The 26,399-nt window shown below is 47.7% G+C and overlaps 12 protein-coding genes across 12 annotated transcripts; 5 read left to right on the forward strand and 7 right to left on the reverse strand.

Annotated features, from left to right (window-relative positions):
* Positions 1-571: 571 nt before the first annotated feature.
* F5891DRAFT_945673 (uncharacterized protein) lies at positions 572-3,069 on the reverse strand (the record flags this gene model as incomplete). Its single annotated transcript, XM_041374629.1, is given in 14 exon segments — positions 572-825; positions 889-976; positions 1,031-1,110; positions 1,161-1,230; positions 1,287-1,345; positions 1,396-1,636; positions 1,650-1,930; positions 1,979-2,061; positions 2,115-2,226; positions 2,281-2,476; positions 2,524-2,629; positions 2,684-2,697; positions 2,747-2,839; positions 2,905-3,069. The coding sequence occupies 14 exon segments, from the start codon at positions 3,067-3,069 to the stop codon at positions 572-574; spliced, it is 1,842 nt and encodes a 613-aa protein (XP_041229998.1).
* A 1,733-nt stretch (positions 3,070-4,802) lies between these two features.
* F5891DRAFT_1126731 (NADP-dependent oxidoreductase domain-containing protein) lies at positions 4,803-5,965 on the reverse strand (the record flags this gene model as incomplete). The annotated part of the gene is made up of 8 exons (XM_041364119.1): positions 4,803-4,959; positions 5,008-5,057; positions 5,111-5,239; positions 5,296-5,362; positions 5,422-5,545; positions 5,601-5,681; positions 5,738-5,829; positions 5,886-5,965. The coding sequence occupies 8 exons, from the start codon at positions 5,963-5,965 to the stop codon at positions 4,803-4,805; spliced, it is 780 nt and encodes a 259-aa protein (XP_041229999.1).
* A 139-nt stretch (positions 5,966-6,104) lies between these two features.
* On the reverse strand, positions 6,105-7,626 carry F5891DRAFT_1014770 (ubiquitin carboxyl-terminal hydrolase). Its single transcript, XM_041360843.1, has 5 exons — positions 7,560-7,626; positions 6,953-7,507; positions 6,858-6,900; positions 6,658-6,807; positions 6,105-6,602 (listed from the first exon to the last, which is right to left on the reverse strand). Exons 1-5 carry the CDS (start codon positions 7,616-7,618, stop codon positions 6,450-6,452), a joined length of 960 nt encoding a protein of 319 aa, XP_041230000.1. The 5' UTR covers positions 7,619-7,626; the 3' UTR covers positions 6,105-6,449.
* An 89-nt stretch (positions 7,627-7,715) lies between these two features.
* F5891DRAFT_1014773 (SOH1 family protein) lies at positions 7,716-8,519 on the forward strand. Its single transcript, XM_041360844.1, has 3 exons — positions 7,716-7,964; positions 8,019-8,138; positions 8,196-8,519. The coding sequence occupies exons 1-3, from the start codon at positions 7,738-7,740 to the stop codon at positions 8,284-8,286; spliced, it is 438 nt and encodes a 145-aa protein (XP_041230001.1). The 5' UTR covers positions 7,716-7,737; the 3' UTR covers positions 8,287-8,519.
* F5891DRAFT_1014775 (triose-phosphate transporter family-domain-containing protein) lies at positions 8,520-10,439 on the forward strand. Its single transcript, XM_041360845.1, has 7 exons — positions 8,520-8,697; positions 8,753-8,941; positions 9,027-9,115; positions 9,215-9,653; positions 9,710-9,849; positions 9,898-10,082; positions 10,144-10,439. Exons 1-7 carry the CDS (start codon positions 8,525-8,527, stop codon positions 10,306-10,308), a joined length of 1,380 nt encoding a protein of 459 aa, XP_041230002.1. The 5' UTR covers positions 8,520-8,524; the 3' UTR covers positions 10,309-10,439.
* Positions 10,440-11,391: 952 nt separating this feature from the next.
* Positions 11,392-12,815, forward strand: F5891DRAFT_1126735 (uncharacterized protein; the record flags this gene model as incomplete). Its single annotated transcript, XM_041364120.1, has 7 exons — positions 11,392-11,480; positions 11,545-11,931; positions 11,985-12,272; positions 12,322-12,394; positions 12,442-12,538; positions 12,591-12,610; positions 12,660-12,815. The coding sequence occupies 7 exons, from the start codon at positions 11,392-11,394 to the stop codon at positions 12,813-12,815; spliced, it is 1,110 nt and encodes a 369-aa protein (XP_041230003.1).
* Positions 12,816-14,644: 1,829 nt separating this feature from the next.
* On the reverse strand, positions 14,645-16,115 carry F5891DRAFT_1014815 (autophagy-related protein). The gene is made up of 4 exons (XM_041360846.1): positions 15,715-16,115; positions 15,362-15,654; positions 15,069-15,305; positions 14,645-15,005 (listed from the first exon to the last, which is right to left on the reverse strand). The coding sequence occupies exons 1-4, from the start codon at positions 16,032-16,034 to the stop codon at positions 14,806-14,808; spliced, it is 1,050 nt and encodes a 349-aa protein (XP_041230004.1). The 5' UTR covers positions 16,035-16,115; the 3' UTR covers positions 14,645-14,805.
* Positions 16,116-17,295: 1,180 nt separating this feature from the next.
* F5891DRAFT_44863 (uncharacterized protein) lies at positions 17,296-19,249 on the reverse strand. Its single transcript, XM_041371872.1, has 2 exons — positions 18,697-19,249; positions 17,296-18,644 (listed from the first exon to the last, which is right to left on the reverse strand). Exons 1-2 carry the CDS (start codon positions 18,852-18,854, stop codon positions 17,396-17,398), a joined length of 1,407 nt encoding a protein of 468 aa, XP_041230005.1. The 5' UTR covers positions 18,855-19,249; the 3' UTR covers positions 17,296-17,395.
* Positions 19,250-20,002: 753 nt separating this feature from the next.
* F5891DRAFT_907339 (uncharacterized protein) lies at positions 20,003-20,412 on the reverse strand (the record flags this gene model as incomplete). Its single annotated transcript, XM_041373567.1, has 2 exons — positions 20,003-20,251; positions 20,305-20,412. Coding segments are annotated over 2 exons (357 nt in total), but the record flags the coding sequence as incomplete, so codon positions are not given.
* Positions 20,413-20,898: 486 nt separating this feature from the next.
* F5891DRAFT_1126737 (ClpP crotonase) lies at positions 20,899-21,985 on the forward strand (the record flags this gene model as incomplete). The annotated part of the gene is made up of 6 exons (XM_041364121.1): positions 20,899-21,172; positions 21,227-21,262; positions 21,318-21,409; positions 21,468-21,779; positions 21,814-21,874; positions 21,936-21,985. 6 exons carry the CDS (start codon positions 20,899-20,901, stop codon positions 21,983-21,985), a joined length of 825 nt encoding a protein of 274 aa, XP_041230007.1.
* Positions 21,986-23,816: 1,831 nt separating this feature from the next.
* On the reverse strand, positions 23,817-24,931 carry F5891DRAFT_44779 (uncharacterized protein). Its single transcript, XM_041371866.1, has 2 exons — positions 24,173-24,931; positions 23,817-24,108 (listed from the first exon to the last, which is right to left on the reverse strand). Exons 1-2 carry the CDS (start codon positions 24,753-24,755, stop codon positions 23,870-23,872), a joined length of 822 nt encoding a protein of 273 aa, XP_041230008.1. The 5' UTR covers positions 24,756-24,931; the 3' UTR covers positions 23,817-23,869.
* A 298-nt stretch (positions 24,932-25,229) lies between these two features.
* F5891DRAFT_1171055 (uncharacterized protein) lies at positions 25,230-25,657 on the forward strand (the record flags this gene model as incomplete). The annotated part of the gene is made up of 2 exons (XM_041365526.1): positions 25,230-25,252; positions 25,317-25,657. Exon 2 carries the CDS (start codon positions 25,319-25,321, stop codon positions 25,655-25,657), a length of 339 nt encoding a protein of 112 aa, XP_041230009.1. The 5' UTR covers positions 25,230-25,252; positions 25,317-25,318.
* Between the last annotated feature and the right edge of the window lie 742 nt (positions 25,658-26,399).

Here is a 26,399-nt window from a genome sequence, read left to right on the forward strand (position 1 = left end):
TTTAAATTTAGTACTCATTGCCTTCCAAAACAAGCATTTAGGTATTGATACCTATATCCCACGCACAGACCATCAACAAGAGACTATATAAACCAGTCCTCAAACTTTCATGTTTCCTCAGAACATACTCAGCTAGGATCTATTTTATAGAAACTAACTCGAGTCTCGCATGTTTACACATGCCACATTCTTCAATTCCGCTGGATGACACTAGCGCTCACTCGTTCGACAGAGAACATGGTCTCCGCTTGTGGGGATTTCGAGGACGTTTGGGTTTGTGCATTGTCAAGCTGCTTGCAGCCTGGTGAAGCCACACCCAGCGAGTTGAGCGTCTGTCTGACGGAACTCTAAGATAATATCGTTAGCTTACGATAGATCTGTATTCATTTATGTTGTATAAAAAAATCTGTTGTTCGTATGTTCAAAGAACACGATTACCACTTTTGGAATTTGTTCATCGAGTCACTCAACGAGACCAACGTAACCTCAAGCTATACCAACGATAGCAACTCTAATGTTGTAGCATTCAAATTATACAAGTGTTAGCGTACATAAACATACAAAGATTACGTTACATGAGTCCTGCATCCGAAGCACGGCGTCTCAGCTTGTTCGCCCATCCATACCTTTCACCATCTACGTCTCCACTGACCCGATTCATCGATGTCTCTGACTGTTCAATACCGCCATTGTATTTGCGTGTCCATTGATGGTCTGTGAAACCTTGCTCCCGTATTTGTCGAGACGCGGTAAAAACGTTCCAAGATGCCGCATTGCTGAAGAAATCATCCATTTGCTCAAGAGGACGACCTGAAGTTTCTGGATCTACAAAAAGAACCGCCGCGTCAGTAGGATCACACATTGAAAACAGTAAGATGTAAGCCGTACACATGAAAATGATAAAGGGGATCACGAATATATTGAGGCCAAAGAGGAGCAGGAGCACACCATATTCGATCGCCTGAAACAAGAAAGGCTAGGGAAAGGACCATTAATTCGTTTGCAAATATTCGATCCTTCAACGACGTACGGTAATCATAGTCACGACGCCATTTCCTATGGACCATCCAACAACAGACCATGCACCTCCTTTGGCCCGAACATATGTAGCTGCATTGTCTCAGAGAAAAGAATTGGGCAAAGGAATTGATCACACTCACGAAAGAGCTCAGTTGGATAAAGCCACGGAGTTACTAGCCAGGTGGCACCAAACGTGCCGGTATACAGGAACTGGGAGGCACATCATTTACAAAAAGGACTTCACGATACCAGAATCGGTTGCTTACTGTCATCGCTACGACTCCCGCGCCATATGCCCGTTGATTGGGGCCCCCTGATTGCGCGTCTATCGAGTGATATGAGCGACGATCAAACAGAGTAAACGTAGTATATCACATTTGTCCAGGATGCCACCAACGAGCAGGAGCAACGCCATGCCAGCAGCCCCCCATACCATTGTGCCTCGTCGGCCAAACCTATCCAGAGTGAACACGGCAAAGAGCACGCTGAACATGTAGGACAGGTTATTGAATCCAGCCAAGAGTTTCGCCTCGTCTTGGCTGAAGCCAGCGCCCTGAATAAGATCAATGGCTGCATATAACGTCAGAGAAGTAGCGAGAGCTTGTAGAAGAAAGTGCTTTGCCGTAGACAGTGATGACTCCGATGCCGACGAGCTCTTGCATAATCTGGAGCCATACACTTAGAACAACTCTCCGTCGTAGTTCGCGCTGGCTCTTTGTCCTCGGAAATAGCATGCGAATATAAGTATTGTTTTCTGCGTGCTGGTGATCATGTATCACGTTCTGCACAATGGCAGCGAGCTCAGCCTCAACTCCATCCTTGTGGGTGGCTTGCAACACATTGCGTGCTTCGGAGACACGGCCGACTTTTGCCAGCCATCGAGGGGACTCCGGAAAGAAAGGTACAAGCGCTGTGATGGGTTAACATAAGCGAGGTTGGGTAAAGGATCGGGACGAACCGAGAATCGTGAGCAGAAACACGACTTGCAGTGCCAGGGGTGTGCGCCATGCCATTACCTGATTGTTGCTCATGCTCGCAAATCTACAGATACGTCAGACAATTGGTTTATAACAGGATGCTTGAAACGGGCTGACATCTCTATCCAATATGCCAATGACAGTCCACCGATGTTCAGGAAGAACTCGATGGCAAGAAAGCTGCCTCGTGCTGTATGTGAAGAAACTTCGCTGCTCCAGACAGGAATGACTTTGATAAAAAAATAAGTACAGAGAATCAAGATAAGAACGTATGGTTATCCACCTGCGTCGATGGCTCCCACGCCGAGACCAGTCACGACTCGTGCACAACACATCCAAGTGATGTTCATCGCGGAGGCTTGAAATGTTGCTCCGATGATCGAGACAATGACACCCAATATTATGGCAGTTATACGTCCCGACCTGTCGGCGATAGAACCGCCAAGCAGCGCTCCGATGAGGGAACCGCCGTAATAAACCTGATAGACATGCAGTAAAGGTTACTGTCAAGAAGCTTGCAACTTACAGAAACAATTCCCCCAAGCGCCGCGAGGTTACGTGAGTTTCCCGTGGTGGGGTAGATGCCCATCAATTTCAGGTAATCCTCATTAAGATTCACTTGAGACATGACCCTGCGCGTCGGTGTGTTAACGTTCACTCGGAAGAGGAAGTGCAGGGAGGTGTACCCTTGGTCATAACCCTAATCGATCGATCAGCTTTTGATAGGCGAAGAACATGGAACTACTTACATAAAAAAGAATCGCTAGACCAGCAAGCAGATTATTTGCCCAGTTATACGAATTCGGGTTACGGAACTTGAACATTCGCGTAGCCGAATAACTCTACAAGTGAGATGTACGTCACTGGTAAGCGTCTCGAAGGTAAGATCCAAGGAAAGTAGACTTACAGGTAAATACTTACTCATCCACCATTCAGATGTGACAGGAACATTCTCTGCATCGGATGTTACAACAATTGCGGATGTTTTAAACGAAACTACATCGTTGCTAGCACCATTGAAGGATCTAGACGAACCTACGGAGAGTGATCGTTGCTCCGAATTGTTCTGCATCTCGCGCGAGGTGTAAGGTGAAGATCGCTCTGTTTCCATAAAGTGGTGGATGGGCTTTCCGGTGAGAAGAACCAGACTGCGGACTTGAGGCTAACCACTGTCCGTATTTATAGTCAGTCAATCAGTCGAGTGGAGAGCCAGCTTATGTTCTGGGTCTCAATCCAAGGACGGTGATGTCAGAAGGCCGAGGTCTGACCCATGTTTCGACTCTTGATAATAGCCGGCTAAGTAAAGATCCCGACAGGAGATTCCTTGTGGGGCCGCCTGAAAATGTACAAGATCTTGAAAGGATCAATGGGATACTGGATTCGCAATCACAGACATACCAAATGTGTAAGTACAAAGTCCATTCAAAGAATCGCGGTGCTCGGTCTTGGCCCGGACCGTGGCTCTCTCTAAATGACGATTGCATCATCTAGTCAGGCTCCCTAGCTGATGAAACAATGAGGTACAATCCAATCAGCACTGGCGCAAACTCGAAAGCTTTCAGTCAATTGCCCGTACGTTGATAATTGTGCCTTGAGTTACTTGCAATTTTGGTGGCCGAGGATCAATAGGCTTCAAGTACAAAGCCAAAGTCTCCTACATTCAATCTGATATTCCCAGTCAGAGTAGTAAAACGGCACAGAGCTCCCGCCAGGTGGGATGACGTAGCCGTATTACGTAAGAAATGCGGGTTTTAAATAATTACATTCGTTGTTTTTTGTCGCACTAGTGACACCAACGACCTGAGAGTTTCGGCGAAGAAGGAAAAAAACCAAATAGATTTTACTGCGGATGGTGGAACAGATAAGAATGAAAGCAAAAAAGAGAGCCACAATCAAACCATAGCATTAGAGGTCCGCTAGTCCCGGAAAAAGGCGGTCTGCGTTGGGTCTGTCTGCTCTTTTCATCATGGTTTGTGAACCTACGTTAGACTTGAGCTTGAAGTCTGCAGATAGTGGATATGAATTGATCAGAGCTGGCCGTTGGCAAGGTCCCTTGCTATTAGCTGAGTAGTCCATTGATCAAATTATCAAATAATGCATGACTCAGTGATAGCGGAACCAGCTGCGGTTTGACATGTACTCCACATGCTTCCAGTGCGCTAGAAAATTGCGGCCATCATGGTGCATGACACTGCATGTGCATGAGGCCCGGGAGTGGCAGGCTGTGTAGCGCCTATGCTAGCCCACGTATCATTACATTCGCTTGCTCCAACCAACACATCATGACACTTAAATCCTCCCAGGCAACCAAGTACGTTTGATTGAACTGATATTAAATCTAAGCGTGTTATAGACATCCTGACTTCCCTGATTGGCAGTCGTACAGATGCAATGCATGCTGGTCGAGGAGCATCAAGTCATCTTTCCACGATCGAAATTAAGCGCTCGAATTTCCGGTACATACTTTAATTTTCATGCAACAATGCCCGCAATAAGTCACAGGTAGTGTAGACGCATGATCACTCGTGGGTGGCGTTGGTGTGGATACACGTAGTTGAATGAATTTCATCTCGCCCGCTTCGTCTTGTATATCAAGTTATCGCCTCATAAAAGACGCAAAAGGTCTCATCACAAGGAACGAGGCATCCATAATAATAATCCTTTCTGAGCGACGGAGACAACCATGAATCATGTAACGTTGTCGTGGGTGCATGAATGAGACGATAAAAACTAGATTTGATCGATAAGCCTCTTTCAGTTCGGATTCAACAGCAAAGCTCGCGCTTTGGAAATATAATTTAATAATTACGGAGCATCAACAGGGTTCCAGCTGATGGACCCCTCTTTTCCACGGTCAAGTCCGTCAAGTTGCTCCATCTCTTCGGGTTCCAGTTCAAAATCGTACAATTGAGCGTTTGATCTGATGCGTTCTGGCGTTGCTGATTTGGGCAACGGAACGAACCTAAACCGATGTGAATTCGACATGAAAAATGAAGAGACGGCGCCAAACCCTTTTTGAAGCGACCACCGAAGGAGCACTTGGGCTGCGTCGCGACCATGCTAAGAAGGCCTTTTAGTCATATCTGGTATAGCGCCTCAGAAGCAGGACTAACATTCTGCGCCATTGTTTGAATGATCGGATGATCCATTTTCCCTCGCATAATCGGACAGTAGGCTTGGACCACGATCGAGTGTTCACGGCAATAGTCCACTATGGGCCGCTGCTGGCAAAATGGGTGAAGCTGCCAGCATGCAATGAGTGGAATGGTACTACTGTTCATCAAAATCAGTTGCGTGCCTCAATTTGATTCACCGCAGGCATAACATATTTTGCATCTGCAATCTCTTCTAAATGCTTGATCCCACTGTGAGGTGTATTACGACTATAGCTCTTCTTTACTAGGAAACGAGGCAGAAAACGCACTAATTTGAAACGCCAATAGATCGTATTTTGCCCGCATCACGGGCATCTTGCAAAGCCCTGTATGTGGCTAGACGGCGCTCAGTGCCAGAATACGGATCGTGAATGAGGAATAAGTCGATGTACTCTAATTTAAAAAGACGTAAGAATATTTACCAAGAATTCGTTCAACAATGACTCACTAAAGCCAAATTTAGCGAGAGATTCATCGACACCCTTCAGCGTGCTATCATACCCATGGTTTTTGCTGATACATTTTGTCGCTAATGTTCGGTAAGGGATGGAAGCTCATTTCCTGAACCACCTTCATGACACGCACTGATGAAAAGTTCTCCTCGGTCAATGCCGCTATCTCTGACAGCTTCCCCAACAGCCGCTTCATTGCGATAAGCCTGGGCTGAATCCACGTGTCTGAGATGGTTCATTACAATGGGGGAAGCATCAACGATGGTCATAAATTATATCACCTGAAGCCCGCTTGCAATGCCTCAAGAACTGACGCTCGGGTAGTGAAATTTTGATACACGCCAAATCCCAGGAGTGGCATTGTATGGCCTATGGTCGTGCCGTACGAGGGATTCTCACTAGTTTAGCCGTAGACAGGTATTAAAAACACAAATTATTACCTGACACCAGTTGAATTCTAGACTCGATCGTAAGTGTCATAGTACAAGGTGGACTCGGTAAACGTGTCCATCGTGCCAAGTATCCGCAGCTTCCTCAGGCTGCTTCATTATTTGTAACAGCTTGTCAGTCCCGATTTGAAAAGTCCGCTGAGACGTAAAAATAAAGGCAAGCGAGAGAAACGTCAGGAACAAACTATGTAGTGTACAGTTCACGATGAGATCAAAGAAGTATATTCACGTTGGGCGCCAAGAGACCTCTATTGTCATTCGCTAGTCAAACTCGGGAAGCGATGATTAAAGTACGTGCTCAATGCACTGCGGGCAAGGTCAGCTGGGCAATCAGGCCGAAACTTCGAAAACCTTAACCTTACTGAGTACTGTGACCGCACATTAGTCTGCCCCGCTCTAAGACTGCATCGCTCTTTGTCTCTCTAAGCGCTCTTGCATCACTCTCTGCGCATCTGCTTTCGCCGAGTCAAGCTTTCCAGCCTTTGCTAGAGCCAACAATAAAGCATGCACAAGGCCGATGTGATTGTGGCGACGCGAGCTGTTCTCAAACTTTGAAAACAGAATCAAAAGTGTGAGCATGGGCGAAAAAATATTCGGTACTCACTGCCCAGCGTTCGCGCTTGGAGTTTTCATTGGAAATTTTGTTCATAAGATCGCTCATTTCAGCGTCCTCTGCTGAACCTTGTAGAGCGTCTAAACGTCTTCTCATTCCAGGTATTGGGTCATCCCGAAGAGCGAGTAAGCTGAACTCAAGCTACGGAATATAAGTTAAAACATAAAACGTAAAATATATATTTTGCTCACTGCTCCAGTCGGGTAAGTGTGTATCCGGTTCTCTATAACTTCCCTAGAAAGCGGGGATTCAATGACAAATATGACGACGGCGTGTCACTAAGTACCTTGCTTTTTTAACCCATCCCTCTCCGGATCCGTCGTATTCTCCATGTCGCACCGGATAGGGTTTCAGTCCATCCAGTTCATACAGACTTCCCAGCACTGGAAGGTAAACAACGAAGTGATAGGCTTCTTCGCTCTTCTTCGGAAGGTCTGGACCATCTAACGAGATAGAACTAGGTGGAGAAAGCGCGTTATGAGCTTCTCGAAGCCAATCCGCGCTTGTGATAGCCATCCCACATGTTTGTGGGTCCATGCCTGCGGTAAAGTTCAAGAGGTCCATAAATTGCGGTCCTGCATGGAGAGATGCAATGTTTCCCAGGGCGTTGACAACAGCAAGTGTAGCGCAAGCGTTGTTCACAGTTTGATGGGCGAAGAATCCGGGGAAATCTGAATCATAGTGACCAGCACCAACACCAGGCTCGTCGTCAGGTGATTCAGGGAACCACTTAAACAAGAAGATTAGGGCATGCACAGGCTGTAGCGCCTCCAATGATTCTGGTTCAAGTGAGTAGAGGTCATCGACGATGTAAGGCACTCCGAGGCTTTTGAGTAGCTCTCTGTGACCGGTTGCGTGAGTCAGGTAGATCAGTTATCATCATTTCAACATACGTGAACACCCCAGGGTCAGATTCTGTAAGTTGCCAGCCACTAGAGTCCTCGTCTGACATTATTCACGACGTGCAAAAGCAAAAACAACAAATTATACCGCGCGTCTAGGTTCGGCTTGCCACGTGACCCTTGTTTGGTGATGCCTTCCGTTCATAACAAGCTTTCTCTGCAATTGCACATGATGGAGGCTTCTGACCCTGCGCAATCGCCTCAGGCCACGACAGAAGATCCGCGAGCTGCTAATCGCGACAAATTCGAGCTTGAACTGGAATTTGTGCAGTCGCTGGCAAACCCATACTACCTCCATTCTCTCGCACAGCAGAATATCCTTGATCAACCTGCATTCATTAACTATCTGGAGTATCTCACGTACTGGAAAGAGAAGGATTATGCCCGGTTTATACAGTTCGTCCATAGTTTGCGAGCATTTACTATACTGCAACCGATGTTTTTGTTCAGCTACCCACACGCACTGCACCATCTTGATTTGCTCCAACACGCCCAATTTAGGTCAGAAATGAAGAAAGATGAATGGCGCGAATATCTCAACCAGAAGCAGTATGACCACTGGCGAACATGGTATGAAACACAGGAGTTTATTAGAGATACTTTCTTGATAATAATCTGTCGCGTCAGGCGAGATTACCCAGGGATTAGTACTAATGTTGCCTCCACCGACCCTCAAGAAACCGGTGTGCAATCGCAACAGAACGCTCCTTTTGGGTGATATGGTTTACCGGATGTCTTGGCGGAAGCATATGGAGCTTTGGTTAATGAAAGTAACCATAAAATGAAGCGTTGCCAAACATACAGACTCGCCGTTTGACACAAGGAGTTACTGCTCTATGTTATGACATATGATTTGGTTCTTACATAAATCCTTCGGGCTGTCTTCAAATTGAAAGTTCCCACGCGTGTTAAACACTTCACGCGCAGTGCCACCGTTGCTTGGAATCTTACTGTACATGGCTCACCATGCTGAAAATGACTCTGAAGGTCGTCACTCGTACATACCGGTGGAATCAAGCTTCAGGGAGAGTGACCGCGGCGAATCCTCCTTTCATATTGCGTCGCTTGCAGAGAAACAGCGAATATGGTGGAGAACTGCCATCATTAATACGTGCTTCATAGCTTCATGGTACGTGGATGTTACTGTAAGACTCCTGAAACGGGTTCATATGTTGACCACATAGGTATATATTCGCAACCCTACTGTCTTTGTACAACAAGTGGATGTTTTCGCCAGACCTTTTTGGATTTCCGTACCCGCTCTTCGTGACTACCTTGCACATGATTATTCAGTTTGTCTTGGCTGCAGCTCTTCGGGTCTGTTTCTCGCATCATTTCCGGCCAGAGAGAAGCCCTTCGGTAAAAGACTATGGGTACGTACTTTCTCGCAATAGCTAGTACCCGTCGGGCAGTCCTTGTCCTCACTGGACACCGGTTCTAATTGTAGCCTCTTTGAAGCAAGAAAGCAGTTCCTACTGCCATTGCTACCGGTCTCGATATTGGTCTGTCGAACCTATCACTCAAGACTATTACCCTATCATTCTATAGTGAGTTGCCAGTTCTGAACTTTGCCAGACGCTAGCTGGCCTACGTTTGAATTCTTAATATGTAATTTGCGCTCAACTCATACATCTGGTTGTCTACAGCAATGTGCAAGTCATCTTCTCTAATCTTCGTGTTGTCCTTTGCATTTTTCTTCCGTCTGGAAGTGTTCTCTCTGCGACTTGTCGCTGTCATCCTTCTCATTTTTGGTGGAGTGATTCTTATGGTTGCTTCTGAAACGGCCTTCGTTCTTCCCGGGTTTTTACTTGTGATGACCGCCAGTGCATGTGGGGGTCTCCGTTGGAGCCTTACGCAACTGCTCTTGAAGAACAAGAATATGGGTCTAGATAATCCTGCAGCTACCATATTCTGGTTGGCTCCTACAATAGGCGCCACGACAGCTCTTCTTAGCGCCATCTGGGAGGGGTGGTTTACCATATACGCTTCGCCATTCTTTCAGGACATGGCTTCCACCCTTCGTTCGGGCCTGTTCTTGGTCGCGCCCGGTATTTTGGCTTTTTGTATGGTCATGAGTGAATACTAGTACGTTTATGACCATACGCTCAACTCCATGATGCCATCTAATTAGGTCATAAAAGCATAATTCAACGGGCCGGAGTCCTGCCAATGTCAATAGCAGGGATAGCCAAAGAAGTGTCGACTATTACAATTTCGGCTTGGTTTTTCGGAGACACGCTTACGCCACTCAATATAACCGGCGTAGGTATCACAGTTTGCGGTCCGTTTCGAAGCTATATGAATGCGGCACTTCTAACGGCATCTGTAGGGATTGCCCTTTTTACGTTTCACAAGTACCGCAATTCCATTGATGGTAGACTATCAGTGGACGCGCAGGGGAACATGGTAGCAATTAACCATGAAGATGTGGGCAACTCGTCAGATTCTGTGCACGGGGTCAACTTTGAGCTCAGTCCTGCTAATCTCGGACGTCGAGAGGATGGTCATTTTGCGGTATGTCGCATCGTTACGGAAAACCCTTCTAGAATTATGTATTCATCGAAACGCCACAAAGCATCAGGGGTCTGTTGATAGCGACGCGCATCAGCGCCTGCTTTTTTCCACCGATCATGACGATTCGGATGATCATCATGAAGGCGAAGAAGATGCCGAACTAGTCCGGAGCATTCAGTTCTCTAAGTTCAATTGGGAGGCTGAAAGAGGTATTGACGAGAACTAGGGCCCCGGATGCGCTTCCAATTACATAGCCATCATATGCAGACTAGTTACCAACCTTGACCTTTTTTTTTTTGACAAGTTGCAGCCCGAAGCGGCTCTTTGAAAGTGAATCCTCCGGCCCATTTGCACCTGATTGACTTGCCCGGGTCGGGAGACTGGAGTCCCACTAACCGTAGGTCTTCTGGTACTAAATATTACGAACCATTACCTCTCTAATTTGGTCCCGAGCCGTGCACAACTCAAGTTTGTATTAAGCTTAGCTTACGTTGATGTGCAATAATAGTGAACTGTTTGAGTTATGGTTCGAAATTATTGATCCGAGGACACCTGGCTCTGGCTGACTTCTGTTCCGTTGAGCCCGGGAACCACGCGGCCTGTCTTGCGACTTGGTGGTGATGTGATTTTTTGGTTTAGATGATTGGGCCACACGAATTGGGAGACAAATTGTAGCAAATCGTGTTCGGTTACTGCGGAATATTATCTGATGCGATCAATTTAGTCAGCACAGCAAAAACCCTTGAACGAAAGACATGTGGCTGCGCTGGAAAATACCTGGATACGGTGTGAAAATCAGACCCAAGTCCCTCCAAAGTGCCTGTAGGAGGCGATGAGCGGCCTTGCGCACTACGCACTGGCAGGCCCATCAAGGAGCCGGGCACTCCCGTAGGTCAAATTAGAAGGCGATAATCGGACTGCTGCTTTATGACGTGTAACAGTCTAGAGCTTTTGTGATGCGACTAGTAAGTGATATTTCCCGCACGTTTTTTTTTTGCCATCAATGATTAAGTGCTTTGTACTGATTGTCAATCCTATTACGATATGAAACCAGAAGAAACGGCCATTCACGGATTGACTAATAGCATCTGCTAGATCGTTGAAATGCTGGGTTAATGGCGACGTTCTGTTGGGTAAGAGGCCCGATCCATTGTCGCTTATGGACCTTGTATGGGCACGGGAAATCAGCGATATTTCACTTTTGATCTGACTTTCTTCGTGTACAGATCTCACACAACGGCCTCGAGGTATTTAGGCTGTGTGATATATAAATCCGGGCTATTCTGGCTTTTGGATTATTCACTTTACCATGGATGGTTTTCAATTCATTATCGAGTCCCCTCAAGAGACCCAAGGTCACAAAAAACGCCCGCGTCTTGTGACTTCTTGTGATAACTGGTACTGCCCATTCAAATCTCCATCAAGTAATCCATGCTGACCTTTCACCTTGTCCCTCTCCTAGCCGCCTCAAAAAAATCAAGTGTCTACAGTCATCCCCCGAGACACAATGTGAGGCCTGCAAGGCAGCGAAAATTCCATGCAAGTTTCGCGATCGCGAACGATATTTTGCCGAGCGCAGTCGAGCCATCGCGGGCCCCAGTTCCTCGCCAACATACCATGGATTATCGAGTAGAGCAACGATCACGGCTTCAGAGTCTTCAGAGCGCTCCAATTCGAGTGGTGCAAATGAGCACGCCACTCCGGCATCGACCGCACACACGCCACCATCGCAGGGATATGCCAACTCCATGTCTCGCTCTCCGTCCTACTCGCCACCAGGGACATCATCCGCAGATCATGGTCGATATCAAACCTATCCAGATCATTCAAGGCCTCCTCCAACTCATAGGTAATACATCCACACCTCTCAGATATCAACATTCATTGACATGGCCATGGAAGACATACAACTGGAGGTGATGATCACATTCGTCGATATGGAACTCCCGGTCCAGGTCAGGCATTGGGTCGTTCCCATGCTACATCGAGCGGCTACCGGCCAACTCAGGTCTTCGACCCCATGAATCCTCAGATGCCACAACGCAGCTGGATGCCCCATTTCATCCAGATATTCATCAGTCAACTTGGCAGCCAATGCGCGTTCATGACTTATGACGACCTATATGAAAAATTCCGACACCAGACTCTATCCCCTCTACTCTCCAACTGTATCGCAGCACTCGGCGCAAGGTCTGTCTTCTGCGATGCACTCAACTTGTATATGAACGAGATCAAACAGGTTCTCTGACATACCGGATGTTGTCGCGCGTGGTCCCCAGAACGTTGCAGATATTTTCTGTGAGAACGCCAAGGTTCGTGATCGTGTGTGTGGGTCCTGCTGATCTAATGGAATGAGTAGGAGATGTTATCCGCGGCACTTAACCAACCATCTCTCGATGTTCTTCACGCTGTCATCACCCTGGCATGGACAGAATACAAAACTGGTCGGCTTCTTGGTAAGTACTGGGAATGTTTCCCGTGTTCATCGGCTAAATGCTTGGCTCCTAGGATTCCGACAATACGGTGATGTGAGTGAAACTGGGATGTCTGGATAGTCCGTTTCTGACAAACGATCAGCTTGCCATGAGAACCGCAATGGCCATAGGATTGTCTGAAGAATCCACCAGGCAGATGAGCCCTTATGACAGTTACCAAAATCGTCTTCGTTTGACATGGCAAAGTGTCTCTCAGTTGTACGCCTCATCAGCTTGTGAGTTCTCAGGCTTGTTGTGATGCAAACCACCCTAATCATGGCCAAGTGTCGGGGTAATTTTAACGGTCAACCGATTTTTACACCCGCTGCACCAGCCATGCCAAAATCTTGCTTTGTCGTTTAATTCCAATTCTTATGCCCCTCTTGCCTTGGTTAAGCCTTTGGGAAGACCTTTTGGTTCCTCATTCCACTCGGAGACCGCTGGCAGGCTTCCTTCGTTGACCATATATTTCGTGCTGCCTTTATTTATTAACCTGACATATATCAACTCACATCAATAATACCACCAGACTGCATGTTACATTGATTACAATCACATCCCTGTATACACAGAATTCTCAAAGTTGAAACAACGTGCAAGAACATCAGGTCCACGAGTTTGCATCATTGTCAGCTAACCTGTGCATGCTGCGGCACATCACCATGGGAAGGTCGATCATCAACATGCTCAAGATCGGCAGTTGGTTTGCTCCCCATAGATTAATCATACGCCGATCAAACCCTCCTACGCTCCCCAGTCCCGTAGTTCACGCATTTAAGTTTTCGTTTTTACTTACAAAGTGGTCGGCGGCCGAGTTGTGCCGATGCGGAAACAGGGTTTGAAACATGCTATCCCACGTTTGTGAGCTAACTTTGTATTTATTTAGCCTAATCGCGAAGCTTGATCACGAAAAATATTCCAGACAGGACAAAAGAACAGTCAGATGATGCGCTGTAACGCTGAAGCTGAGCGCTAGCGCTAAAGGCTCGTACTCGGTAACATTGTGCACTGGCACTGAGTAAGAAATCCTCGACTTCCGAGGACTTTCTGGAAGGGCTGTTCGGAATGGGAAGTGTTCTATTTTTTTTCTTCCAATTGCAGACCTGTAAGTCGGGACCATGCTGTATTCGAGGAACAGCTGACTTTTTTCTATCAGATGGTCTGATGATGGCTACAAGACTAAGCAGGGCGATTAAACTACTTACCTACTCTTACCTCACCAATCATAGCACACGGCTACTTCCAGAGCCCGGGGTTCGGTGACTGTGAGCGCCAATGTGTATATGTTCGAAACTGTCCAGTATATGTCCCGACGGCTTTTGTCGAGTGCATGTGCTGGAACGACTGCATCTGGAACGAGTGTCCGTCCTTCCGCACTGCGACTGCGGCTGCGCTCGAGGGACGAAACGACAAGTGCATGATTCGCGGGTACATAATACATATGCCGGCGGTGCGCAGTAGAGTTAGGTTGCGAAATTCAAAATCTTAGTCCTGCACCGCACAATAGAACGGGCTCAATCATTACAAGGTACCAGTATCCCGGAATGAATGCATGCCTGCGCCCTGGAGGCTGAGTATACAGTTCTCTTGCAAGTAATCCCGTGTTTCAATGCAGAAGGGTCGGTGGTCTAACGCCAATCCGATTTAGGCACGGTGGGCTTCTCGGGGAGGCTGGTCGCGTAACACCGTGACGCCGGCGACTGTGTCTTTTATAATTTTAAGCTTGTTCATCCCCGCCGACCGGCAAACGGTTGATTGTATGTGTAGTTTCGCGGCAAGCTCCCCGACCCTGTCATTCTGAGCGCTGAGGCATAATGTTTTAACAGGGTTGAAAGTTTAACCTTGCGCCACCGCTGCGATATGATGGTCGCAAACAGTGTAAGAGTGTTGCTACAGCCTGTATGTGGTAGTCAACATTTAGCGTGTGTCATGGACTTTAAGACGTTTTAAATACGTGAGATCACTCTCCACATGATCTTGTTGTTGTGAGTTACTAACCAGGACTGAGGAGGTTGTATCAACACAGCCCGCGGATGGGTTTTCAGGTGACATTCCGGTGAAACTGAGTCACGGACGCAAAATGACCGGGAACTGACCGACGGGTGAAATTTAAATTTGCTGGTGTGAAATTTGTCCAACAGGAGAGTTCTCGAAAGATGTGGCCTGACTTCACACTACAGTGGAGAAGGGGTATTTCATACATGCCATCGCCCAGAACAGGAGGTCAGTAGAAAATGCACTACGATCGCCTACCGTACGATTCCTACGCAAAGACTTACCCATCCATCTGCACCCGCCATACAAGCCCCTAGCCATGCCATCTCCGCATCGGGAGGTACCAGCACACCATGCATCATAGCATAAGCAAGTTCTGGGCCAGAATATGGCACAGGTGGAAAGAGGAGGGGAAGATGCGTAGATAGATAATGCACTAAGGTATGCGGCGAGCCTATTTAGTAATTCGATCAGTTCCAACAATCCTTTACTAGCAATCCTTCGGAGAGAAACATACCATCTTCAAGGGTCGGAGAGACAACGTCTTGCATCACGGGCCCGTCAGGTAGATACAACCTAACTGGGACACTGCGAACGTTATAAGCATTATCACGGTCCGGTGCACTCTGCGGGTCTGTAGATGGTGGCCTTGCATGCATCGATGTATTTGTGGAAGGTGGTGGAGAGTTCGACCGCGCAGGTGCGGTTGTAGGCACTACCTTAGATGCTACGCGCCAATAGTCATCGAAGTTATCTAGAAATGACGAGCATCCTGAATTGTGCATACACATAATAAAACGGCTGGCTTACGTTCTTTGATACCTTCCCAGATACCATCCTGGTCTTGCTTCCGAAGACCTGTCATGCGCTTCGTGTTTCCCCATCGTATGAAGTCTGCCTCCTTGAGCTGCCCCATAAAAGCTTGTTTGCACGACTCGGCAGAAGGCGAGAGAAGAAGCTTCTCTGTGGGAGGTGATGCAAGGTGGAGAATGAGCTTCAAGGGAGTCACTTGCAGATTGTAATGAGATGTGGAAGTCTGAGACGGAGGCCGAATGGAGGCAGAGATGATGTGATTATCGTAGATCAGCCCTATCGGCCAGTGCCTACCAGAAGATCATGTTCAGGATACATTGTGTACCGCGCTACAAGGGTCTGAAACTAACCACTTCAACAGCGTACCTTCCTCGCTCTCGAACCACCATTCTTCCTCCTTAAGCATCTTTCCAGCTGCCTCATCGAATACGACATCCATCAAGAATCGTCGTATCTCAGGCATGAGAAGAGGCAAGTAACTGACACGAGGAGCTTGAATATAATAACATTCCAGGCCGCGATCAGAATTCGCTGGCAACTCTTTTGAGTCTACACGAATTTCAAGGGGAACAGTACCCTCCCATGTCAGGCGGCGAAAAAGAGTTGTTGATGCTGGAGTTGAATTCGCAGACGGTTGACCGTGATGGCGTGTAGTACCGTATGCAGACATCAAAACTCTGTCGAGATGGCAACTATTTGCAAGAAGCGCTTCAAGAGAGTCTTAGTCGTGACTCGTTAGAGCAGCAGCAAGTTGATTATGATGATTCACGTGACTCGACGCGCCCAATATGTAGTTACGAGTCTAACTAGCACCATCACACAATATGGTCCACGTCGCAGCACCTTCGCTGGATTGGTTCAGGTTGGTGCCAAAGGCATGCTAGCAGATTCCCTCACAGCACACATGACTTTCTCAAGGCCCTTGGCTTTGAGATGAATATCGCCAAGAATGGGATGACTTGCTGTTCCCCCCGGTAACATCCAAGCCAATAAAGGTTGAGAGTACAAGCGATCACAGTATTCTGGATGTCTTTGGAAGGATCACAGCTGACCACACTGACCTATGGAACCATCCGCACCAATCATGAGTGATGCGTTCTTTCAATCACCACCGTTGCCTGAACTATTCTCCGTACGCATTCCCGACCCTATTCAATAAAGCGAAGATCTGCCAAGGTCGTAGATCCAGGAGACTTCCTACCTATCACGGACAATTGGGTGGTTCTGCCGCCACAATCGCCTCGTATTATTGTCTTGACAAATCCATTCAACAGCGGAGGGAAAACGGACGCTTTTAGGGCTCGACGGGTGGTTCCATGATAGAGGTTTGATGTGCTCGCCGCTACAAGGGCTGTGAATATACGAAAATGGAGGTCCCTTTCGAGTGCCAGGGAGGCCAAGGACAACTATTAACCCCAAATCTTGAACTCCGATAGCATGATCCTCGGTGTGATCAGGACTCCAGGAAAGGCGTCATGCATCAGTGGGTTGGATTGCAGCTACCGAATGCTACAGAACGCTCTGTAGCATTCTGTACTCTGTGATGAATTATGTTTCCCTGATGCTGAGAGTTCACGTTTGAAGACTTTCTTCTCAGCTTGCCGTCAAAGAATGTGTCGGTCCGGCGTCGCCACATGAATTCAATTATCGTGGTAATGCTTCTGTTGAGTTGGAGATGGTACCGACGTCGATCAGACAGAAGAACATTCAGAAAGGCAGCCGGCATCATGAGCATTAACCCAGCAGTTCCGGAATCGGCGTCATATTCATGATATTTCGATATCGATGTTCGATGTCATATCCGCAAATCCCATGTTGAGCGATCATGAACGATTCATCACTGAGAGCCTAGGCTTCGGACTTCTAGCTCAGTTGGGAGCATATCTAGTAAAAACATCTGTAGCGGGCCGCATAAGGCAAGCTTGGACGGCCCGGACACGAGCATCGCAAATGTTGCAATGGCAAGTAGTTCAGTTACACACATATATACATAGATTAGACGTACGTGTAAATCAAACTGTCCATCATGAATCATATACTCACAAGCGGCGAGTTTAACCTGGTTCTGACCACCTTTAATAATGTTTCCACCGCGGAAATAACGCTCTCAGGCTCTGAGTACTTTCTCAGGACATCTAGCACCCAGTCTATTCGTTCATGAAGCGTCTCAAGTGCAAATCTGTCCAGCGGAATGTATTCAAGCGTCAACTCTGTAAGGTCTGGCAAGATTTCCACACAATCATCGTTGCCTGAGAGATACACGCTAGGGAATGCATCCCATGCGCCAGGGACGGGTGGCGATAATTTCGCCCTTGAGAACATATCATCGAGTGGAAGTTCCAAAACCTTTGAGACAGCCGTGATCCGCAGGAAAATACCGGCAAGGTAGAATGCGTGAGGGTTGCTGTCCGCGGCTTCCGCCATCAGACTGATGCACCTGTTTATGTGGTCGTCTAGGGAAAGGCGACTGCACCACGCAGGATTCTTTACAAGGGTAAAGAGGAGTTTCAAGTAACATCCATCACGTCCTTCATCGAACAAGACACCATGACTACCTTCCACGCTAGGGGAGATAGCGGTGAGGATGGCGGGGGAAAGCGCAAGTAGTTTCTCCCGTAAATTAGCATAGCCATCTGTATCTTCTATGGCGGCCAGTAGTGTTCTTCGCGTTTCGTATGTAGCACGCAAGGCAGCATAACGCAACCGGGCAGGCTGTTCCGGCCCCATAGACCACAAGAGAACTTCCAGATAAGCTGCCTCTCTTGTTCGACTTCCGAGACTCTTCATAGCACTAGATGCCAGGAGTGCATCCGCAAGAGTGTCCTCCACTTCATAACCCTCGAGCTCGCGCAGTTCGCAAATATAATCAATGAGCCACTCAAATTCATGGGAAGAACGAGTGTCGTGCGCCCAGGTAAACTCCCCATACCAATACAGGAATGAGTCGTCTGGCTGGTAGACGTATCCGAGAGGGCCTTGAGGGATGCAGATAGCTGTGTGCAGCGCAGCTCCTGCTTCGAACAAGCGTCTCTGCATATCTTCTGAGTCCTCAGTTTCGTTGTCAGATATCGCGGAGCATCCGAGGAAGATTTCTTTGCAGCAAGCAAGGCCCGCTCGGAAAAACGAGCCGTCAAGGGGAACTGCCCCTGTCAGCTCAATGATGCGAAGGGCATGTGGGAGACATTTCTTGGCTCTAGAAGCGTAGTGTTGCGGATGTGCTCCATCAACGCAACCTTGTAGGCATACGAGGAGTTTAGTAACAAGTACATCGATAGCAGCACTTCGGTCACTGTCAGATAGGCGACCTTACGGAAATAGAACAATTGCCATACCTTTTGTCTACCTTCACAAGTACCGTTTTGTCGACGTTTAGCCCGAGTAATATGCCAGCAAGAAGTGTACAATTAGCGAGCACCTGAGCTGACGGGGCTTTATTCGGTATGTTGGCTTCAAGGAGCATCGAGATGATACTCAATGCTAGATCCTCCATCTGCGCGAGCTCGTCGATGTCTTTATGAAGGAGGAAAACATATGGAAGGACTTGGGAGAGCCACAACAAGGTAGCGTCAGACGCTGAAGAGAATGTTGGCGTATCCCGAAGAATCGATAGGTGTAATCAGCTATCCACTTCTGTCCAAGGTTGATCTTCAATGCATAATCAGCATCCAGCGATTCTTGGCTGAGGAGGTGCCAGAAATGAAGATATCTAGGCTGAGAAGGCCACTGCGCAGCAGAATAATACTCCCCGTCCAGTCGAAGGTATTCCCTTCCACTGAGATGGACGAGAGCTGTTGCGCAAGCTAGAGCTCGTTCTTTCGCTGGCGCTAACAGCCGATCTTTAGTGTCGAAACAGCTTCCAAGGCTGCGATGCAGAAGAGAAATTATACCGGAAACATCAAAATCGAATGGCCATTCAACTTCGGGGACCAGCTGGCAAGCTGCAATGAATACATTGGGATCCGTGGACGTTTCGAGCAACCATTTTACGGAGGGAGCATCCGAAGATGCGACGGAGACAGCTGGAAATTCGTACGACAGAGAAATTGAGGGAAGGTACGACTCCGTTGCTTCAAAGGGAAGTTTGCCAAACTCGAGATCGCAGATTACGGGAGCACGGGTCTGCGAGGATCGCAGAGCTCGTATGTAACGTAAACAAGAACTGGTAACCGTTCGAAGAGCAGACAGCATGCTTCTGGCACTAGCAAATCCTGCGAGAAGCAACTCTCCGAGCGCCACGCCTAATCCAATGCATCGCGGCACATATCGCAAATGGTATAGATCATGGAACTGAACCATGCGAATTACTATGAGTTGACAAGTAAGTCTGATGACGACAGACACAGGCGTCTGAAAGGGACAATCCGAGGACATGAGGGACGCGAAGACGGTGAATCCATAAAGCATAACGCCAAACAATGTGATGCAGATGATGACATATGCGATTGTCTGTTGCTGAGACCACAAGTTGATGCTGAGGGAGGCGCCGAAAAGAAACAGCGAAACCTGCAACAACGCCGGGAATGACTGAACCACAGCGTCAAAGTACCACGTCCTTAGTGCTTCCATCTTCTGTTGCCGTCTCCTTCCACGTTCCTCCATGGAACCATGACCGTATCTGTTGGACTTGTAATAGCCTAACCACTGTTTGCCCAGGATGGCACCAAAGGCAGCAAAGAGGCTAAGTAAAAGACTGGCGTAGGCTAGGCTTTGAGCCCAAACATTACTAGACGAGTACCCTGCTGGTTGCGGAAGCGTAATGCTTTGGGGAGCCGAAGTACCATTTGCCGCAAGTAATATGAGTTGGATCAGCAGTGCATTGGTGGTGTCTCCTGGATTAGGTTGCGACGCAATTATGAAGGAGGTGGTGACAGCTGAGAAGAGACCCGCCTGAGAGATTGCATTTGGATGGTTCGCAAACTGTTCTGAGAAAGGAAACGCACGAAAGTAGGGATGATATCGATATCACCATTGTACCGCTCCAGGAACTCGCTGTCGACCTCCCCTGCTACCACCTCGTATGTTTCCCAAAACTGTGACCGGACGTCCTTGTCCGCTTTTTCTAGTTCTGCGCGCTTAAGGACTTCGAGAATTTCGCTCTGTTTTTGGAGAAGGCTGCATTGGGAAATATTCAGTTTGCAACGGCTGACGAGGGAGCTACTCACGAGCTAAGGACCTCCGATTGCTTATCGTGCTCCATGACAGACGAGGTGCTCGTTCGGTGATAACCCAGATTGTCATCATTGGCAAGTCTAAAATTTCCACAGTAACCAGGAACGACATATCAGCACTGATTCAGCAGGAGAAGTATAACTGTCACCTGTGATCATGATGATCATGCAAGAGCGCGACGACGGCATCGATGGCTACTGTTTGGTGGACCACTCAAGAGGAGAAACGACTCGATTACTTACAGCTGTTACCTAGCATCCCAGATCCTCGAACCTGAAAGCGTGCGGCGGAACTCGGCCACTTTCCGGCCCGTCTGACGCCATATTCGGAGTTCGGAGCTTCCCCACAGTTGTCTCCGGTCCACGATGTCGTTCGTCGCACTCTCCCGCTCAACATTCCGCCATGCAAGCCGCAGCGCTCGTTTCTTCTCTACCAGTTTGCGTGTACAGCGCGAATACGCAAATGTCCTTGTCTCACGGCCCAGCCCAGGCGTGGCGCTCATCACTCTGAACAGACCCAAGGCACTCAATGCACTCAATGCGGCGCACTTTCAAGATATATCTGATGCGATGAAGGAGGCTGATGAGGATGCTAGTGTGGGTGCTATAATTCTCACTGGATCAGAACGCGCGTTTGCGGGTGTGTTTCTCAGTCAATCGGATCATGAACTCGATTAGACTTGTCTATGCACAGCTGGTGCGGACATCAAGGAAATGAAGGACAAGTCCTGTGAATATCTCTAGGACCTTAGTTATTGAACCCTTTCTGACAAACTTTCCCGAAGTCGCCGAAGCGTACACCGCCAACTTCCTCGCTGATTGGGAAGTTATCACTAAGCTTAAAAAGCCGGTTATTGCAGCCGTCAGCGGTTACGCCGTATGTTCTTGGACTCATTTGTCAATCATTACGTTTTCATTCGAATTCTTGCCTTTAGCTCGGAGGTGGCTTGGAGCTTGCATTGCAGGCTGATATTCTTCTCGCAGCGCCTTCAGCACAACTTGGACAACCAGAGGTCAATCTCGGAGTCATCCCTGGCGGCGGCGGGACCCAACGTCTCGCCCATCTCATCGGCAAATCGCGTGCCATGGAACTCGTCCTCACCGGACGTATAATTGGTGCAGACGAGGCAGAACGCTGGGGCATCGGACGGGTTGTACGCGAGGGCAGTGTCGTTGATGAGGCCGTAAAGGTAGCGAGCGATATTGCAAGCAAGGGACGCATCGCAGTGAATGCGGGCAAGGAGGCCGTGAAACGCAGCGTTTGAAATGAGCCTCGCTGAGGGACTGAGATTTGAGAAGCGGTTATTCCATGCTTTGTTTTCAACCAAGGATCAGAAGGAGGGTGGGCATATTTTCTGTGTTGTTTGACTAAACTTTGCACTGATTCCTCTCAATCTTGCTAGGCATGGCTGCTTTTGCTGAGAAACGAAGGGCAGAGTGGACGCACTCGTAAGGGTGTTCTGTATGAGGGAACCCCGGTCGTCAACATCCCTGTGTTTTCCTGTGTTGACTCTATCATCCAGGTTTGATTTTCGACATCAGAGCCTAAGTTTACATCACTAGACTATTACAAACGAGGTTAGGCAATGGTATTCTGATTGGTGATTGATCGGCCTTCAGCCAGATAACGATGTCCGCATCTATCCCAGCGGTTTGTGTCTAACGGTGTTAGCACTATGACGAATGTGGCACGATTCAAATCAACCTGCGCGACCAGGCAGTGGTCGCCTAATTTTGCAACGACGGACTCAGCCGACTGCGATATCTCCAATACCCCAACGTCCATTATGTGAGCAGAAGCCATCCATTCTATTCAAATGCTGCTGCGCTATCAAAAACGCTATCCAAGGAACAATCAATCGTAATGAGTGAACGAGTGGGATTCTAACCCAATTTGCTCATGTTAATATATCCTTTTATTGCAAAACAGGTTTGACTTCGTCAAGAATAGCCCCTCTTCGTTGGATATCGAAGGATGGGGCCTCGATGCGCCCGTCTTCCCCATAAACATCTTCGACAATGACACTTTATCTTTCCTTTCACTTCCAATATTCATCTCATGGCGGTCGTTCGTTCCTTAGATGTCAGAAAGTCAGATACCGATGTGGGCGAGCTCGAGGAGATATATCTAGTTCTGTCTTCAGTGTGAAAAGTCACAGATGTTACCGTGGAGTCGGGCTGTGGCATCAGTCAGCTTCTCGGGATGTCGTTCGGTCGGACATGATCTCAGACGGGATGCTGGTCACAGAGTAGAACACAGATAAGTATTATTCCACTGTACATGATATCGCATTCAAGTTATATCTGAAATCTCCACGGTAGAACATTTACTGGAATAGGATCATGGTCTGCAAGTGTCGATTAGGAAGTGCAAGGGGAAAGGCTTTGAAGAGACTCACTCCTCTTGGCACTTTCGTCAGTAGTTCGTAACGACTGAATACATAGCCTGCGTCCTACTCGTCGAAAATGTTCCTAGGGAGGTTGCAACAAACGATCATGTCATTGCCTTATCATGGGTGGATCTTGCTGCTGCTCAAGCGAGTCTCACTGTTTGCTCTCAGCGCTTTTGAGTGGAACAAGGACCTGCATACCCTCCTGTTTCTCCTTTCTGTCTTGTCCTAAACTTTATTCGCAGTCTCCATATCCCTACCTCCCGTCTAATCCTACAACTCAGCACATCCTTCATCGCGCCAATCACGCAGAACAGTTGAGAAGTCCAATCTATCAGACTTGAGGGGTGGCTCATCTTCTCAACAGGATGCATGCTCCAGGCAGACAATCGATTAGGGGGTCGTGGAGGTAACTGGCGGACAGTCATGAAACTTACCTGTACGACATTCCAATGGCTATCGTACTTGCCGGTCAGTATGAGCGCACGCTTTTCATTGTACGGTCAAGCTGGTTATGATGGTGAGAAACACCATGATCACGTTTTGAAAGACTATGGACTGCATAGCTAACATGCCTGTTTGCCTTTCTGCTCGAGCATGCAGCCTCTTCATAGATGGACGCTTTGACCTAACTACTCAGGCGGACCTTCGATCGAACGATACCCTTGATGCGAACCGAGATCTTTCACATGATAATTGTGCTGCATCCAAAATATTCACTACGCGGTTCACATTTCGAAATGATCTGGGAAACGGAGAGGCACGTCCATCCACTGTCACAACGACTTACTGAGCTCGCTTTTCCTCCACTAGTTGGTCCGTATTACTGTCGTTTGGAATAAATGAGTATCATCTTCGCGAATCACAACGGAGAAGTTCTAGTCAAAAAATAATAATTCAAAGCCCAAGTTCACAACAACGCTCCCCACTGCCCAGTAAACATCACGTTAATTGGCGTTCGTTTTTTGATCTCTCATTTCCCTCATCTTCTTGCAAATGGTACGAAAGCGGGCTTCCGAAGCTGCTGTGGATGATGTGCCATCAAGGCGAAGAATCTTGTTCCACTTCGGCGGCTTATCAGAGAGTTGTTCGCCAGGAGGTCGATAGCTCGGATCATCGCTTGACAGAGAATCCATAATGGCTTCGACGTTATCGCGATGAATTGTGGCACCGCTCCAATAAGGACCTACAATATGATGATGATGCAAGGTCAAGGTATGTAATTCAGATATATGGTGTGGATTACTTACCTGCTGCGGCGATGGCCATGACAGAATCTTTGGTTTTATCTTGGAGAAAAATATATCCTGCTTGTACCATCAAATCGGACCTAGCCTCCTGAATATACCCCTTAATCTCCGCATCCAGCTCGTTCTTTATCAGACTCCTGCTCGCAAATCTTTTCACTTCCACGAGAAGGCAAGTGTTTGCTGCCGTTATCCGCCACCCTCCATAACGAAGCCTTTCCTCTGACCGAGGCACTGCTGTCAGACTAACAACCGCAAAATCCACCAGAACGCTCCTAGCATCCTTTTCCGGGACGGTTGGTGCAAAAGAAATGTCCCCGACCTCCGAGTCAGGCTCATGGTCTCCGACATCTTCTTTGATGTCATCACCTGGGACTTGCATACCGCATGCAACAGCCTGATCTCCCTCGAGCGTCTGTTTGATCTCCTCTACCTCTGCAGGATCGTCACCATCATCTGCACCTTCGAGTCGGTCGTTGTGCTCTACGATCCAAACTGGAAATTGAGGCGCTATGATCAAATTTGGCTCATCTGCCACAAGATTGAAGAGTGTCTGGCACCACAGTGGGTACCAATAAAACTCCATATTGCGGGAATTGAATGTGCGAGAGAATGCATAGGACGTCTCCAAGCGAGTTTTGCACGGCAATGATTGATCAGGGCCATTGTGAATGGGTGGTGGTATGAGATGCGGCGAATGACAGCGACCAATATGAATTAATATACGTCGTATGGACTCCAATGTCTTGCGGAAAATTTTACTTCATTGTGCAGTATTTACAGTGAACAATAAATTTTGACCTTGCTCAAGTCTCTCATCATTCTCGCGGTTCGGACAAATCATGACGTGGCAAGTAATCCCAAGAGAGGAAACAAAAAGATTAGTCCTTTCAACGTTGAACTAGATGGATAAAAGAGGAACACAATACGCTGCACGGTGATTATGCATCAGTTCAATCCAGTCAATTTGCAATGACTGGGCCACAGTCTCCCATATGGAGGCACGTGCCTTGTCACATGACACTTAATATAAAAGGGCTGCCACACCGTTGGGTCGAAAACAAACATCATCATAGACCCAAGGTCAGAGCGTATACTTGCATCAGAACTGTCTGTATTCTATATTCTAACGCTTCTTCAATCATAGTCATGGTAAAATACTTCGGATATCTGATAACTGAGGGCTGGTTGCACCAAAAAGCCCTTGATCTGGGCTATCCGCCCGCTCAGACACCAGAAGACTCGCATAATCTCCTTTGCATGGTTCCCTTGAATGTTATGGCAGCGGCGGGTGTTCTCTCCTACGCCAGAGTCCGTCGAATAAAAACTCCCAAGGGCAAACATTTCTGGTGCATTGCCCTCGCCTGTGACGATCCTATTACTGTTGGAGAACGGATGTCAACCCACGCGCCGCCAGAGGCAAATTATAAGGCTTTGAAGGAGGCGATGGGGAAGGATGGCCCGGCTCACTGGTATCGAGCTAGATGAAATGAAATGTCAGTGAACTTTCCGCATCGCTACTTGAAGCAACTAATGTTCATTTTTCTTAGAGAAAAATACGCAAGTCTCGTCGCATTGTCACGTATATCGCCACATGCCATCGAAGTCATCGAATCATAGGATCTAATGATGTATGATTATCTTACTTCCGTTGTCCGCGTATTTACATATTGGGCTAAGGAAGAGCCAGGATGCCACAAATTCTGTATTAGCTCCCTATCATTGACCATTAGGAGGTTTGCTGTCATGTTCGTCTCATATTATTGTGTTGACAAATTTATTTAACAACGGAGGGAACGGACAGTTTGGGGACTCGATGTGCGGTTTCATGATACACTTTTGATGTGCTTGCCGCTATGAGGGCTGTGAATGAGGTCCCTTTCAATTCCCAGGGAGGTGGAGGACATAGCCCGAAACCTCAAACGTTTGAACGTTCACTTGAACTCTGATAGCACGACTCAGTATGATCAGGATTCAGGACTGCAGAAAAGCCGTCAGGGGAGTTCACGATGAGTTGTTCCAAAATCGGCATCATATTCATGCTTCATAGATCGCTCAATGTATCACTCAAGTTATGGTGTACCGTTTCAGCTCCGTCGAATGTTAGGCAATGGAGAAATGGTCGGTAAGCCTGAATCATCATGTCTCCTTAATGTATATCTACTAGTCATAGATCTATCCTTCCCTCGCGTTCCTGGTGTCCAACCTTACCTTGCACTAAAGGCTGCTT

The sequence above is a fragment of the Suillus fuscotomentosus genome (genome assembly GCF_016647785.1).
Source record: "Suillus fuscotomentosus strain FC203 chromosome Unknown F5891scaffold_10, whole genome shotgun sequence".
Taxonomy (NCBI): Eukaryota; Fungi; Basidiomycota; class Agaricomycetes; order Boletales; family Suillaceae; genus Suillus; species Suillus fuscotomentosus.

What these genes read in the sequence shown, in the direction of transcription:
- F5891DRAFT_1014770 (XM_041360843.1), bottom strand. Translation starts at nt 7,618, where the DNA reads ATGTCAGACGAGGACTCTAGTGGCTGGCAACTTACAGAATCTGACCCT. An exon ending in TCTGACCCTGGGGTGTTCAC is followed by an intron (nt 7,508 to 7,559) that starts GTATGTTGAAAT and finishes AACCGGTCACAG; the next exon opens with AGAGCTACTCAAAAGCCTCG. An exon ending in GGATGGGTTAAAAAAGCAAG is followed by an intron (nt 6,901 to 6,952) that starts GTACTTAGTGAC and finishes CCCGCTTTCTAG; the next exon opens with GGAAGTTATAGAGAACCGGA.
- F5891DRAFT_1014773 (XM_041360844.1), top strand. Translation starts at nt 7,738, where the DNA reads ATGATGGAGGCTTCTGACCCTGCGCAATCGCCTCAGGCCACGACAGAA. An exon ending in GATTATGCCCGGTTTATACA is followed by an intron (nt 7,965 to 8,018) that starts GTTCGTCCATAG and finishes GTTTTTGTTCAG; the next exon opens with CTACCCACACGCACTGCACC. An exon ending in TATGACCACTGGCGAACATG is followed by an intron (nt 8,139 to 8,195) that starts GTATGAAACACA and finishes CTGTCGCGTCAG; the next exon opens with GCGAGATTACCCAGGGATTA.
- F5891DRAFT_1014775 (XM_041360845.1), top strand. Translation starts at nt 8,525, where the DNA reads ATGGCTCACCATGCTGAAAATGACTCTGAAGGTCGTCACTCGTACATA. An exon ending in ATGGTCATGAGTGAATACTA is followed by an intron (nt 9,654 to 9,709) that starts GTACGTTTATGA and finishes AGGTCATAAAAG; the next exon opens with CATAATTCAACGGGCCGGAG. An exon ending in CGTAGGTATCACAGTTTGCG is followed by an intron (nt 9,850 to 9,897) that starts GTCCGTTTCGAA and finishes CGGCATCTGTAG; the next exon opens with GGATTGCCCTTTTTACGTTT.
- F5891DRAFT_1014815 (XM_041360846.1), bottom strand. Translation starts at nt 16,034, where the DNA reads ATGTCTGCATACGGTACTACACGCCATCACGGTCAACCGTCTGCGAAT. An exon ending in CTGGGAAGGTATCAAAGAAC is followed by an intron (nt 15,306 to 15,361) that starts GTAAGCCAGCCG and finishes CGTCATTTCTAG; the next exon opens with ATAACTTCGATGACTATTGG. An exon ending in CTCTCCGACCCTTGAAGATG is followed by an intron (nt 15,006 to 15,068) that starts GTATGTTTCTCT and finishes ATTACTAAATAG; the next exon opens with GCTCGCCGCATACCTTAGTG.
- F5891DRAFT_44863 (XM_041371872.1), bottom strand. Translation starts at nt 18,854, where the DNA reads ATGGAGGATCTAGCATTGAGTATCATCTCGATGCTCCTTGAAGCCAAC. An exon ending in CTTGTGAAGGTAGACAAAAG is followed by an intron (nt 18,645 to 18,696) that starts GTATGGCAATTG and finishes CAGTGACCGAAG; the next exon opens with TGCTGCTATCGATGTACTTG.
- F5891DRAFT_44779 (XM_041371866.1), bottom strand. Translation starts at nt 24,755, where the DNA reads ATGGAGTTTTATTGGTACCCACTGTGGTGCCAGACACTCTTCAATCTT. An exon ending in CATGGCCATCGCCGCAGCAG is followed by an intron (nt 24,109 to 24,172) that starts GTAAGTAATCCA and finishes ATCATATTGTAG; the next exon opens with GTCCTTATTGGAGCGGTGCC.